The sequence below is a fragment of the Ursus arctos genome, unplaced genomic scaffold, assembly GCF_023065955.2.
Source record: "Ursus arctos isolate Adak ecotype North America unplaced genomic scaffold, UrsArc2.0 scaffold_7, whole genome shotgun sequence".
Classification (NCBI taxonomy): Eukaryota; Metazoa; Chordata; class Mammalia; order Carnivora; family Ursidae; genus Ursus; species Ursus arctos.
In genome coordinates this window covers 24276518-24292590 of record NW_026623089.1, presented here as the reverse complement: position 1 = coordinate 24292590, position 16073 = coordinate 24276518, and the positions used below count along the sequence as shown (strand labels likewise).

General features: G+C 33.3%; 1 protein-coding gene across 2 annotated transcripts in view; it reads left to right on the top strand.

The window, feature by feature from the left end:
• Nucleotides 1-16073, top strand: part of SLK (STE20 like kinase) — a 57034-nt gene that overhangs the window by 13622 nt on the left and 27339 nt on the right. For both annotated transcript variants that reach the window (XM_026494052.4, XM_026494054.4), the window contains exons 2-7: nt 5845-6009; nt 7994-8042; nt 8398-8547; nt 14505-14577; nt 14742-14936; nt 15518-15599. In XM_026494052.4, coding sequence (XP_026349837.1) covers nt 5845-6009; nt 7994-8042; nt 8398-8547; nt 14505-14577; nt 14742-14936; nt 15518-15599 — 714 coding nt within the window. The remainder of the gene's footprint in view (nt 1-5844; nt 6010-7993; nt 8043-8397; nt 8548-14504; nt 14578-14741; nt 14937-15517; nt 15600-16073) is intronic.

Here is a 16073-nt window from a genome sequence, read left to right as displayed (position 1 = left end):
TGAATTGATTTTAGCAGATCAGCTCTTGAGCACGCTTTAATAGATTTGTATACTGCATTTTTTTCCTGCAGCAGATTTTTATGGAGTGTTGTGTTTGTGTTTGTGTTTCTGCATCTCTGACCAATGTCTGTATGTAGTCGATGGCCATTAATTGTGATTTGGATTGTTTAGTTTTTATATTCTTTTGCATGTCCTTTATGCACTGGACAGTTAGGGTCTTAACCTCTTGTTTTGGTGGGAGGAGGAATACCTTTGAGTCCTCGACCTTTTAGTTCAGATCATCCAAATCAGTAGACTCAATCTCAGTGATTATCGAAGTGATCGAATTCTTCTCTTTTTCTTTTTATTCTTTGTCTTTTAGATTCTTTCTGTATTTATCCTTTTTTTTTTTTTTTTTTTTTGGCCTTCCCCTTTGGATTAACACCTCTGTGGTACTAAAGAAGTCATCTATATTTTTTGTTCTGGTGTTTCAATTTCCATGTGACAGTTTTATTAAAATATATTTCTCATTATGAAAGTATTAAATAGTCTTAGAAAATAGAGAAATGTAGGAAGAAAATAAATGAAGATTTAAAAATTGCTCATATTCTTACCACCCAGGAAATAAACTGCTAAAACAAGAGTAATATAAGAGGATATAGTTTTTCTTTTAGAACATGAAACCAGTTCAGCAAACTCAGATATGTTTCCCTGTAGTAATGTGGCCAAGCTCTATTCATGATTCATGAAAATAAAAACATTGTGGTGTGCCTGGGTGGCTCAGTCGGTTAAGCATCTGACTTTAGCTCTGGTCATGATCCCAGGGTCCAGGGAGCCTGCTTCTCCCTTTCCTTCTGCTGCTCCCCTTGCTTGTGCTCTGTCTCTGTCAAATAAATGAAATCTTAAAAAAAAAAAAAAAGAAAAGAAAAGAAAAACATTGACCTTTAGGTGATCATGACTGATCTTTGAAAACTTTACCAGTAGAAGTTATATCTTCTTTAAAATCTGAGTATTCATTATTCCATTATTGTTTTTATTAACATTTGTTTAGTTATTTCCTTAAATCTTTATGTGAAGAATTTTTGTGCTCTTAGGTAGTAGATAGATGAAGCTATTTCTTTTTTAACATTTTATATTTGTTCAAAGTATATTTTCACACATTTACCAGTATTTATTTCAGCTTTGATTTTCAGAGTTCTCTAGAACCAGATCCTGAAGAGTAATCAAGTTATTTTCAAGCAATAATGTAAAAGACACTATATTTTCTAATGTAACTTTTATTTATTACTTACAGTAAACCAAATGGTACCATTGTTGGTTTAATCGTTATACCCAGAGGAATGGAATAATGGAGTTTGTCACTATAAAGTACTTTAGAGATTATCTAGTGTTGATTATTTTTTCCCCTTTATGTCATCCATTTACAAGACATATCTTAAAAATCTCCAAGGACATCAGTAGAAGCATGCAGAAGCAAGATGACTTTTAACCCCACTTGGTCTCTTACCAGGGCTCATATTTTATAGTGTTCCTCTTCAAGGACAGTTCCTCTCATCTTTTTCCTCCCAAAGTGTTACGTTAAAATGGTGAGAAAATAGCTTATCTTTCACTGGCTTATTTCCTCTGATTCAGGGGAGGGTGAGTTCTAATTATTGTTGGCTCAACTGTAGTCTCTCTTTGAGAGACAGACTTGATACCATGTTTCATTAGTTATGACAGTTTTTGCTTTTTAACATCTCTGAAATTGGGATATGTCTTTTATCCATAGATGCCTTAGTATTGTTGTCCGAGTGGCAGTTGTGATACATCTGTCATTGCCTGTGCATTGTGAACTTAGTTGTATCCCTTGTGTTTATAGTTGTAGCCCCTTGATGTTTCAATCAATAAACTATTTAAGTACCTTTTGAAGAAAGAATGTGAGACCTGGTTGTTATCTAAAATTCTTTTAGCACCTTGGTTAAGATCAAGACATTCTAATTGCAAAATGGGAGTCTATGGCTTCAAAGCAAATCTTGGGACAGTAGTAGAGAAGCACTCTTTTAAGAAATGCTGCATCACCAAAGCTTTTAATGGCTAGAGAATGATATCCTGTGGAAAAACACAGACATTAGGTTAACTCTGAGTGAAAAGTGAATCAGAAGAGTCAGACTTTGAGTATTTAACTTATTTGTGCACAAGGAGAATAGATATACAATAACAATCTTTGTCTAAATGTGTCCAGAAGAGCTCTTTAAAAAGGTATGACATGGGGTGCCTGGGTGGCTCAGTTGGTTAAGTGTCTGCCTGTTTGGTTCAGGTCATGATCCCAGGGTCCTGGGATTGAGCCCTGCATCAGGCTCCCTGCTTAGTGGGGAGTCTGCTTCTCCCTCTCCCTCTGCCTCTTCCCCCCCCCCACCAGCTTGTGCTCTCTCTCATTCTCTATCTCAAATAAATAAATAAAATCTTAAAAAAAAAATAAAAAGGGATAACATAAGAATTCAAAATGATAAGATCTTGTTGTTGTTTAATTGGCGGTTTTCCTTCCTTAGTGGAACATAAGATGATGCATTTTTTTAAAAAGATTTTATATATATATTTGACAGAGAGAGAGAGAGCACAAGCAGGGGGAGTGGCAGGCAGAGGGAGAGGGAGAAACAGGAGAGCCATCCCAGACCCTGGGATCATGACCTGAGCCACCCAAGCGCCCCAGTAGTGGTGCATCCTAGATATTTTCAAAATGTGACAGATCAGAATATTCTTCTGGAGTGGTAGCAATGACCAGTATAAAGTTATCTTTTTATCCGAAACATACTCTCTGAACCTTAAACATTAGGGTTACTTAATTACTTAATTAGTAATTAGTATTACTTTTTACTTCTGTTTTTTCTTAAGGAAGTAAAACATAACAGTCTACTTAGGAAAATTCTGTATACAGGCTGATACCTGCTTTGTTTATTCTTTTCAACATCATTTCCAAGGTTAGATAATAGGTCCCTATGAAATCTCCCGTATACTGATATTTTTTAGTACTTTACTGCTTCTATAAAAATAAGTTCATTTAAAAAATTCAAACAATACAAAAAATACAGAAAAAGTCAAAAGTACCTGGAATTCCACTATTCTCACTGATGATGTCTTCTCATGAAGCTATTCATATGTGAAAGTGGATGTGCAGTTATTGTAAAATTATATACCTCTTGTGTTTAGTCAGTTCCCTTTTATTCCATTCAGTGTTGTGTTACAGCTACTGTTTCATCTTAAATATTAATTGATTAGTTATTGATTTTAATGGCTGCATCATTTTCCATTGTAGAAATGTGCTGAATTATTTAAGCAGGTTCCTGCTAATGGACATTTAGGTTCATTCAGTTTTCCTTATTATAGGTAGTGCTTTGATGAATAATTTTGTGTATGCATATTTTTTATTTCATAAAATTATCTCCTTATGATAAAGTCTTTTAAAAAAGATTTTATTTATTTGTTTTAGAGAGAGAGAGAGTGAGCACGAGCCGGGGAAGGGGCAGAGGGAGAGTGGGAATCTCAAGTAGACTCTGCACTATACATGGAGCTGATGTGGGGCTTAAAGATCACAACCCTGAGATCATGACCTGAGCTGAAACCAAGAATCAGAGGCTTAACTGACTGCACCATCTAGGTGCCTCTTCTTATGATAAATTCGTAAAAGTGGGATTTAGACATTAATTTATTTATTGAAACTTTTACTAGCTTTTAAGAGTTTGGTATTTTTAATTTTTTTAAGGTATTAGATACAGTTTTGCTGAAGCAATGATAACATGTAATATTGAAATGTCTTTTAAAAACCTAATTAGTATTTTAAGAGCTGATTCTTAACTTTTTAACAAATGGTCTTGCCTCCTACAGTGTATTTGGGAGTCTTTCATTTTTAATAAATGGAGATGAGAAATTATTCAACCAAAGAAAGAAAATAGAAAAGTTAAAGTACTATGTGCAAAGAAAAATAACTGATGGAAGTATAGAAAAACTGGGAAGGGTAATGATTCGAATAAAGAAAGAGTTTTAGAAACAAACCTGGATTTGAATCCTGATTCTGTCTCTTACTACATGACTTTGGGGAAGCTTTTTAACCTCCCCAAGTTTATATATCCTCTTTTAAGGATAATAATTTATCATGCATTGTTGTGAGGATTAAATAATAGTAATAATTATACCTAACATTACTGAATCCTGTCTATGGCAAGCATTTTATTAAATGTTTATATGTATTTTTTTTCACTTGGCTAATATTTATTATCTTAATTCTCACAAACTTGGAGATGTTAATATGTCTTATTGATGAGGAAACTAGAAGATTTTGTAAGTGGTAGAACTAGAATTTGAACCTTAATAACCTGACCCGGTAGAACCTGCGATTTGAAACACTATTCTATGTGTATATAAATCACTTAGCACATAGCATTTATTAGGGTGTGTGTGTGTATATATATATTATATATACACATATTATACATGTGTGTGTATATATATATATTATATATATAGGATGTGTATATATATAATATATATATTTAGGCTATCTTTAAAAAATAAATGTGTGTATATATATTATATATATATTATATATACACATATTATATATGTGTATATATATGTGTGTATAGGGTGTGTATATAATATATATATATATATATATATATTTAGGCTATCTTTTAAAAATAAATATGTCAAGAGAATGAGAAGAGAAGCCACTGATTGGGAGAAAATATCTGCCAAAACATATCCGATAAAGGATAATTATTCAAAATATGTAAAGAACTCTTAAAACACAGCAATTGGAAAATCAATAGTTTCATTAAAAAATGAGCTAAATATCTGGACAGACACCTCACCAAAGAAGATATACAGGTGGCCAGTAAGTGTATGAAACGATGCTTGACATCATATGTTATTAGGAAATGCAAATTTAAAAAGGAGATACCACTATACACCTATTAGAATGACAAAAAATTCATACTGACAATAGGAAATGCAGGTGAGGATATGGAACAACAGAAACTCTCATTCGTTGCTGGTGGGAATACAAAATGGCACAGCCAGTTTGGTTGGAAGACAGTTTGGCAGTTTCTTACAAAACTAAACATACTTTTACCATATGATCTAGTAATTGTGTTCCTTGGTATTTACCCAGAGAAGTTGAAATCTTACATCTACACAAAAACACGCACATGGATGTTTATAGCAGCTTTAGTCATAATTGCTAAAACTGGGAAATAACCAAGATGCCTTCAGTAGATGAATGGATAAACTGTGGCACATCTGTATGTGATGGACAATTCAGTCCTAAAAAGAAATGAACTATCAAACTATGACAAGACATGAAGGAAGCTTAAATGCATGTTGCTAAGTTAAAGAAGGGCTACATACTGTATGATTCCAATTATATGACATTCTGGAAAAGCTAAACTATGGATGCAGTAACAAGATCAGTGGTTGCTGAGGCTTAGGAAAAAGGGAGGGATGAATAGTCTGAGCATAGAGAATATTTAGGGCAATGAAAGTATTCTGTATGATATAATGGTAAATACATGTTATACATTTGTCAAAACCCGTAGAGTAAACTCCAAGAGAAAATTCTAATGAAAACCATGGTCTTTAGGGATGATGTGTCAGTGTAGGTTCATCAGTTATAACAAGTGTACTATTATGGTGTACAGAATGTTGATAGTGGGAGAGGCGGTGCATGTGCAGGGGCTGGGACCATATGAGAACACTGTACTTTCTGCTCAGCTTTGTTGTGAACCTGAAACTACTCTAAAAAAATAAAGTTTATTTAAAAAATTGGAAAATAAAATTAAAAAAATCAAGTATGCATTGTAAGTGTGACACTTGTGATGCTTTCATTTTTAGGCCCAGAATAAAGAGACCAATGTTTTAGCTGCTGCAAAGGTGATTGACACGAAATCTGAAGAAGAACTTGAAGATTACATGGTTGAGATTGATATATTAGCGTCTTGTGATCACCCAAATATAGTCAAACTTCTGGATGCCTTCTATTATGAGAACAATCTTTGGGTAACTATTTTCTGTTGTTCTATAAGAACCAAAATGAGTTAATTGTCTGAAAGAGGTTTATAAGTTGTGAAAACCTATTACCTCTTCTGTTTAATTACTTACGTTACTTGAATGGGAGTTGATCTGATGAGAGGGTCATTAATAACGTAATTATCCTTAGCTTCAACAGATGTTCAGATGTATATTTCCAGTTGTACAGTATTTCATGATTGACATTGGACCCAAATGGAAAAACTTGGCTAAGAATATTAAATTTCCTCAATTATGAAATCAAATGGTCTTTCTTGTTTGTAATTTAAATTTAGGCATTTACTTAAATTTTTTTTGGAAATTTCTTTTGTTTATTAGAAATTGCTTATAATTTCTTACCTAAACTTTTTGTAAATCATGTAATAAATTATAGAATACTTATTGGAAATGTTAAATATTTATCTCCTATATTAGCAGACTCACCTTTGGTTCATGATGTAGTGGCTAAGGCTGAATGTATAAATTTTGTTCATTTTTAGAAAATATTAGGCACAAATACATATAGAAATAAAGTATTTATTATAGTAACTGATCAGTCATTTGCTCTGTACTGACACTAATTTAATCAAGAGGCCTTCCTGAAATGGGAGTTTTTGTTTTTCTCCTTGAAGGAAAGTGTTACGATGGGAGTGTTAGGAGAGAAGAGTAGGTAGTGTAGTTACAAGTAATACTTTGGAAATTGAAAGCCCTATTATTTTTTGATCCTGGTGCTGCTAGGTGGGAGCTTGAATAAGTCCGTTAATCTGAGTCTGTTTATTCATCTTTAAGATGAGTGATCTGCCTTCCAAATTATTATTATTTTTTTAAAGATTTTATTTATTTGACAGAGAAAGAGACAGCCAGTGAGTGAGGGAACACAGGCAGGGGGAGTGGGAGAGGAAGAAGCAGGCTCCCAGCGGAGGAGCCTGATGTGGGGACCCGATCCCAGGACTCTGGGATCACACCCTAAACTGAAGGCAGATGCTTAACGACTGAGCCACCCAGGCGCCTCACTACTGAGCCACCCAGGTGCCCCCCAAATTATTTTTCAAATGATGTAATGAATTTGAAAATAATTTGTAATTGGCAAGCACCTGTAAAAAGTAGAGTATATACAAAGGGGAAAAAAGCAGGAAGCTATACAGTTTGACAAGATAAGTAATTTTTAATAATTATCTATAGCTATCATCAGTGTGGTGTCCTCTAATATAGTTGTTTGGGCTCTAGTAAAATGTTCTCAGAGATTATAATAAAAGTGAACTGGACAGTAAACAGGTAAGATCTTTACTTGAAATTGTTGCAAAATGAAAAGTTGGACATCTGTGAGGGACAGGCTACTGAGAGATGTAGAATTAATTATCTATAATTAATACTTCAAGGAACTACATATATAAAATTTCAGCTGTGATCAGGGTAAGATGGAAAGGTACGTGGTGTTTGTCCCAGGGAGATCTGGGAAGGCATCTGTCAGAATGTGATTGATAATTGAGCTAGGATATGAAGCTTTTGTGTATGTTGTGTGGTGTGTGTGTGTGTGTGTGTTTTAACTAAAAGAAGTCTCTAACTATTTTGAGGATTTATTCCTATTAGTAAAGTTAAAAAAATAGATTTGATCACTTCCATCACAGTAGTTATATTAAAAATGAATGTAATAAAATCTTTTGGTAGTGATGAAATGGATATATAATACTGTCCTCAATAAGAATTGTGTATCTAGTAATTTTGGAGAAGCAGGGACACTAAAAATGATGATTAAAAAATGCATATATGTCTACAATATGTTCTTTTTGTGCTTTCTCAAAATGTGTATCATTAAGACTCTTAACTCTTTTGACAAAAAATCTTTATGGCCTAGAGATATCAGCATAATATTGTTTGTGTAACCTAGACATTCTTTATCTTTTTTGCTAAATTGAAGAAAAAATCCTCAAACTCAATGTCATGTTAGACACATGCTTTTTTTGTTTGCTTGCAGATCCTCATTGAATTTTGTGCAGGTGGAGCAGTGGATGCTGTGATGCTTGGTAAACATCTTTTTGTTCTTTATGTTTGTATCTTAAATTATACTTAAAGGATTTGAAACATTTAATCATATATATATATATACACACACACACACCCCTTGAGTATATACCTTGAGTGAAGCTCAGTAAATTAAGAAATCAGCCTAATTAACATGTTTATATTCTTAGATAATTGTAACAAAATTTAAAAATGAAATGTTGAATATAATATGTGAAGAAAGTAATCTTTGTGGATATTTAGTTCTTCTAAAATAATTCACTAAGTGTGATCTTTGACATTGATGGTAAAGGTATACGTCTTGCCCATGTGCTTTCACTGTATAACAATGCATATGTGTTTACTTTTGCCTTATAGAACTTGAGAGACCATTAACTGAGTCCCAAATACAAGTAGTTTGTAAACAGACTCTAGAGGCCTTGAACTACTTGCATGATAATAAAATCATCCACCGAGATCTAAAGGCTGGCAACATTCTTTTTACCTTAGATGGAGATATTAAGTTGGGTAAGTTTCTTCCCTTAAATAAAACATTTGAATTTGTGCTGAGATTTCCCCCTGTATGTACATGACTTACTGTTGTTTTGACTCAAATGTGTAAAACATAGAGAAATTACTCCAACGTTAATTTTTTAAATACTGCCTTCATTTACTCCCAGAATTCCTAAGTATAGCCAACTAATATAAAGACACTTGAAAAAGAAAGTAAGAAAGGATGGATTTCATTTTCAAAAAGACAGGCTTTAGAAAGACTGGTTAATTCTTTCTATTCCTAAATTTTTGTATGTAAACTTAATACTTGTAATACATTTAGAATGAGATAATATATAAAACAGCTTAGTTTTATCTTCATTTCCAAAACTCATGTCTAGTGCGTTTCTTTTCCCATGTTTAGTTTTATACTCCATTTTATAAATATGGTGTCCTGGCTAAGTAGACCTGAAAAGGATGCCTAAAATAAGTATCAAGGACTAGAATTTTTAATTTTGTGTTTTACACTGAGGAAATAAATGATAACTTCATAAGAAGAAAATAGGTGTAGATTTTAGATGGAAAACTGATTAATTTCCTATGTACACATACAAATGGAAGATACAGTCCTCTTTAAGTGTACCCAAGATAAGAATTAAAAAAAAAAAAATCTGGTGATGAAGTCTAAATCTGTGTAATTTGGAAGGATGAAAAGGACAAAATATATTCAGAGGCCTTCTTGTGATTCCATTGATCATAGTCATTTCACTTTTTTCATGACATCTAGACAGGTATAATTTGATATACTAAATTTTAACCTTTTTATTGTGAAATAATACAGATATAGAAAACCACACAAGTAATTGTGTAGCTTAGTGATTTTGTGGCTTTGTAGGTGATAGCTTTGTAACTACCACCTGGGTCAAGAAATAGGACTAGTGGCTCTTCCCGTGTGTCCCATCTTAATCACTGTCCCTCTCTTCTCCACAGGTAACCTTTATCCTGATCTTTATAGTAATCACTTCCTTGAGGTTTTTTTTTCCCCCTTGTGTTTCTTTATGGTTCTATCACCCAGTGTTCATCTCTTGACTTTAGAGTTTAGACTTGCCCATATTTAAAGCCTGATTTTTCTTCTAAGTCTCTTAATTTATAGGATGCCAGCCCTCCCCATCTCTTTCTTTTCTTTACATTTTATTTATGGCATGCGTTTTCATGGGGGCCAAAATTGGTTCTTTGGGCGCAAAAAAAAATCTTAGATATTATAATGTTTAATAATCCTGCAAAGGCCCAAGGTACACAAACAGATACTATATCTGTGGTGTTAAAATTTCATGGGGGAAGGGGCGCCTGGGTGGCACAGCGGCTAAGCGTCTGCCTTCGGCTCAGGGCGTGATCCCGGCGTTATGGGATCGAGCCCCACATCAGGCTCCTCTGCTATGAGCCTGCTTCTTCCTCTCCCACTCCCCCTGCTTGTGTTCCCTCTCTCGCTGGCTGTCTCTATCTCTGTCAAATAAATAAATAAAATCTTTAAAAAAAAAAAAAATTTCATGGGGGAAGAGAGGTTTAAAAAAAATGTCTAAAAAGGCTCTGTAGGAGAATGATGAAAAAATGTTGAGAAGCACTGACCTGTGAAACCTGGGTGTTGGACCTGTAGAGTTTCCCTCAACCTGCATTTTGCTAATTGCATACTCATGATCATTTTTAGTAAATTTCTCTCTGTATTTCCTTCAGATTTGCAGATAAATGCAAAGGACTTACAGTCTCAAATTTGATTCTTTGGCCAGACTATATATAGGTGGTTTTGTGTCCTTTCATTGGGAGGCACATGTCTGCCTTTTGTTTTTGTTTTTGTTTTTTTTGATGTTAGCAGCTGTTGATGCTTGATGCCTAGATCTGTTCTTTGGTTTGAGTTGCAAAATGAATTCTATCACTTTGTTTTCATTTATTTTTCTGATAATTTTGATATAATTATTTGCCAATTATTTCATTATTTTTATTTATCATTATTAAATTAGGAATAATTATATAAGATGACACTTCCCTTGAACTATTTGGTTACTCAGGAGTATAGTTCATATGAATAAGACAGAAAAAATGGTTGTTTCCTTCTTTTTATTTATGTAGCTTTAAAGACCATGAGTTGGTTCTCTTTTATCCTTAGGTGGTGACCAGTATTTTTAAAAATATTATTAATTCATGAATTTAATTTTATAGATTTGAAATCTACAATTTTTATCCTTATTAAAGCTCACATTGTACCATCTTTGATCAATGGGAGCCTCTTCAAGTTGGTATGTTAATCCTTTTGACATTAGTAGCCTTTGATAGCTTCCTTGTTTACTATATGTTAGGTTGAGGTGTTTCAGGCTTATCTTATATATTTCCTGCCTCCAGCCTGTAATTAGCCATTTCTTAAGAAACCCTAGCTTCTTTTAGTAGGATATGGTATTTCAAGACTACGTCTGAATATTAGAAGTGATTAGCAGTTTCTGGATTGGCCTTCATTCTAGGCCTTTCCAGAGGACAGAGCTAGGTTCTTATGAGTTCCTGTGTATTTCCTAATCTAATTCAGGATGTTTGTTTTTGGTTTTGTTTTTGTTTTAACCTAACCTCTTCTGTAGTGCATGTGTATCTCCATCTGTCCTGAGAGTCCTCGTTCTCAAGGACATTGATGACAGATTTAGAATATCCCATAATCACTTATTTTGGTTCTCTTTTCTATATTTAATGCTCACCGAGTCCTTATGTTGGTATCTCTTTGGTCATGTTGGTTGTCTGAAGTTTATTCTCTGGTACAAAGCTCCGAAGGGGCTCTCTGAGTTCTTCTATAATATAACAGTTCTACCCATATTTATACTTTGAAGGTCAGTTTTGCTGGATAGAAAATCCTTGGCTACATTTCTTTCCTTGAGTATCTGAAATATGTCACTCTGTTTTCTTTTGTTACAAAGTATTGTTGTTGAGAAGTCTATGATAATCTGGTTTTCTTTCTCTTTCAAGTCATGTGCTCTTTTTGCCTAGATGCCAAAGAATTTTTTTTTCTTCAAGGACCAATAATTTGACTAGACTTTTCTCGAATATGTTCTTATAATATTCAAGCCTTTTTTTTTTTTTCCCCAGGAAGGTTTTCTGGAATTTCAGGTTTGAGTATTTGCTGTGTTCTCTTGCACTGTCTTTTTCAGGGACTTTTTAAATTTGTTTGTTGGCTTTTCCAATCATCGATATTTAAGAACTTTCTCCCAGCTTCTTTTTATCTTTCTTCATTTTAAAAAAATTGTGGTGAAATATACTTAAAGTTTACCATTTCAACTATTTTTAAGTGTACAGTTCTGTAGCAGTAAGTATATTTACATCGTTGTGCAACCATCACCACTATCCATCTCTAGAACTTTTTTCATCTTTCCCAGTTGACACCCTGTACCCATTAAACACTAACTCCCAATTCCTCCCTCCCCCAGCTCCTGGCAACTACCATTCTACTTTCTGTCTCTATGAATTTGACTACTCTAGGTACCTCATGTAAGTGGAATCATACAATATTTGTCTTTTTGTGACTGGCTTATTTTACTAAGTATAATGTCGTCAAGGTTCAACCATGTTGTAGCATGTCAGTTTCCTTTTAAAGGCTGAAGAATGTTCTGTTACTTATGTGTACCACATTTTGTTTATCCATTCATCTATTGATGGACACTTTATCTTCTACCTTTTGGCTCTTGTGAATAATGCTGCTATGAACAAATACCTGTTTGACTCCCTGCTTTCAATTCTTTTGGGTATCTTAGAAATGGAATTGCTGGATCATGTGGTAATTCTGTATTTAATTTTTTGAGGAACTACCATTTTCCATAGTAGTTGTACCATTTTATATTCCCGTCGGCAGTGCACAAGCGTTCCAGTTTCTCCACATCCTTGTCAACCCTTGTCATTTTCTGTATTTTTGATGATAGCCATCCTAATGAATGTGAAGTGGTAATGGGTGTGAATTTGTTGTGTTTATTTGATCTTGTGTTTCTCCTAGTTTAGTCTTTGTTTCTCAAATGATTTTTTCTAATTTTTCTTGAGTTCTGTCACCTCATAATTGAGGTTTTGTAATTCTGATGTATGTTACTCTTTTATGGTTTATATCATTTTTTAAACTCTGGCAGCTCATTTAAAAATAATACATTATCATTTTGATCCATTTTGGTGCACATTTTTCTGTAAATGTACTTAGAATCCTAAATATAGGAACATACTTTTGTGTAAAATAGTACACACCTTTAAAAATAAGTAAATTATTGAAGATTTAGGAATTCCAAAATGGTCTTGAGTTGGTTGACATTTAAAACAGTTGCAGTTTTTGTTTTATTAATTTATAAATAGAGAACCTTCTGTTTCCGAGGTACCCTGTTACATGTACACAGATGTAAAGAACCATACTGTCCTCAAGAACTACTTAATACACTACAGTAACCAAATTTTTATGATGATTTTATCAGGTCATATGGTTGCAAATGGAAATTAATGTGTAAAATGCTATTTTAACAGACCAGGATGTACATGCTGCATCATTATAAGTAGAACTACAAAGCACATAGCAACCTTAATTTACCCCTTTGCACAGCAATTAAGGCACCTTTTTGTCCATCTTTAGTTTACCATCTGTTCATAAGGGTGCTTAGAGAGATATGAATGTTGACAAGGGACAGTTGTTTAGGCCTGTTTCTGGACCTCCTTCCCCAGTCATATTCTGAGGGGAGAAAGTTAAAAAGAAAACTAGGAAAACACTAGAATAAGTACTGAGCTGATTTAACCTGAGTACAGAACCTCTTCTGAAAGGAATTTAAATTGTGGTCTCAAGGCCTCCTCCAAAAACACAAGAGAAGCTTGTAAGTTGAGGAGGTTGGGGGTGGAGGGGAGGGATAGTAGTGAAGAGTCCGGAATAAATCTTTACATTGCATCTTCCGCAAATATATCTTACAAGTTTAATATGTTTTATTTGCCTACTCATTTATGAATTTCATTATAAAACATTAATGAAATATCTACTGTAATAAAGGACTTTGTACACCACATTAGGAAGCTTGAAATTCATTCCACAGGCAATAGGTAGCTACCACTGTCTTTTAAGTGGGAGAATTATGTGGTCCAAAAAAACCCCACCATATAATAGACACAAATAATTAGAATACAGTCAAGATTTCATGAGCTTTAAGAGTTCTACCAGCAAAATAGCGCAAAGATTAAAATTATAGGTATGGCTACTAATAGTAGCTACCATTTATTGAGTATATATTCTGTGCCACTTCTTGGGGTATGAGCACCAAATATTGGATTTTTGATATTTATTCATTTTGAGAATAATGGCGTGTTAAACATGAAACTTTAAAAGTTATGTATAAGTGGTGTGAGGTAATTAGCAAGAGCAAATTTATGTTGCTATTAATTGTTCTCTAAGCTGAAAAGGTAGGATTAACAACTGATAAAGCTATAATGTTGCTATTCTCTATAATTTAAATCAGGAAACATGGTTTTTGATTTTTTTCTTTGTAATTTTATGAGGAAATTAGCAAGACATATGCTGTCATAAAGGCTACTTTGTAATTTCTGCTTTTCACACTACAGAAAAAAATGCTTATGTCTATCAATTTAATTATAATGGCATGTACCACTAGTTGGCATTTGTTTTGAAGTGGGTAGACTGGTCTGTTTTAAAGTTACTTTTTTTTTTTTTTTAAATCAATTCTGGAAAAATTCATGATCTGAAGATGTATAAAGATGGTAGTATTAAGTGTATTAATGATAAGATATTTTCTTTGGCAGTTTTTTTTTGGGGGGGGTTGTGGTAGAAACAGTGTAGTCAAAATTAGGATGGTAGAGAAGTTACTTTTTTATTTTGTTTACCCTTTAATAAGAGTGGCCTTGTTAAAGACTTGAAATGCTTTTCCCTATGTTAGGTACAGTGAACTTTGCTAAAAAACTATTAATACTTTTGTATGATTGCTTATTTCAAGCGGATTTCGGAGTATCAGCTAAAAACACAAGGACAATTCAAAGAAGAGATTCCTTTATTGGCACACCATATTGGTATGTATTCAGCTTTATGGATTTATGGTATTAGGTCAGAAGCTCATATCACCTATTATCACTCATTAATTTTGTCCACATAATTGATTATACTGTCTTTTATGTGGCTTGCAATCGTTATTCTTAAGTTAAACATCTTAACTTTCAATTCTCTGTCTTTATAGGATGGCTCCTGAAGTAGTCATGTGTGAAACATCTAAGGACAGACCCTATGACTACAAAGCTGATGTTTGGTCCCTGGGTATCACTTTAATAGAAATGGCTGAGATAGAACCACCTCATCATGAATTAAATCCAATGCGAGTGCTGCTAAAAATAGCAAAATCAGAGCCCCCTACATTAGCACAGCCATCAAAATGGTAAAATATTCTAAATGAAGCTTTTATGAAGCAAAACTTGATGTTTTACTCTCCCAGCTTTTCAAGGGTATTTAAATTTAGTTACATGGAACAAAGACTGTATGAGTAGAAAACTGATTTTTGGTAGTTTTCTTAAGACTTAAGGATCATACAAACTCTTATAACTAACTTTTTCCATAAATTTGAAAATATCAGTGATTTGAGGTCTACATAAAACAACTGTATATAGTACAGTATTTTCTGTACTGTAAGAAAGTGAGGTATATATGTGGTTGATTTATATTTGTGGAATTTAATAGGAGAGTTTCTCTGATTTTTGGCATACTTGTGAATATATGACTATATCTCAATGTCTTAAACTATTACTCTACATATACATATATTTAATTTTGTGTTTATAGATGATATCTTAATATTCATCTTAATATTATTATGAAATCTTAGTGTTCTCATTGACTGGTTTTCTTACATTGAATAGTATTATATGCATAATAAAACACAACCATAACTTATCAGAGTTTTGTTTGATCTTAATACAAGAAAGTGAAATAGAATGTCATTGTTAAAATTTTATTTTGAAGGTCTTCAAATTTTAAGGACTTTCTAAAAAAATGCTTGGAAAAGAATGTGGATTCCAGGTGGACTACATCTCAGCTACTGCAGGTAAGATAAGAGTAGTATGATGACAGCGACTGTGTAATTGTTTTACCATCTCGTTAAGAAGAATACAAATTTCAGATTCATTCAGTGTATTCTCTTTTCACTGGAGTTTCCTTGAGCTAATTAATTTTTTTTTATATCTCTTACAGTGAGGATAAATATTCAGTAAATACTGCTGAGTTTTTTTTAATGGTGTTTAAGTGATTGGATAATTTTGTTTTATAGCAGGACCTATTTGTAATACCCGAAATAGAAATTTGTTAAATAATATTACAGGTGGACAAACAGAACGACAAATCTTGAGGCAGTTGCTGTTAGATTGAGTTACTTTGTAACTCCTGCATTCTGGTATTTTAGATCGATCTGTTTATCTCGGGAAAAAAGCAGAAAAAATTGCGTTGCTCTGTGCAACACGTACATCCCTAGAGTACACTTGCTCTTATTATTTTATTACCCCCACTTGAGAAGGTCTTAGTC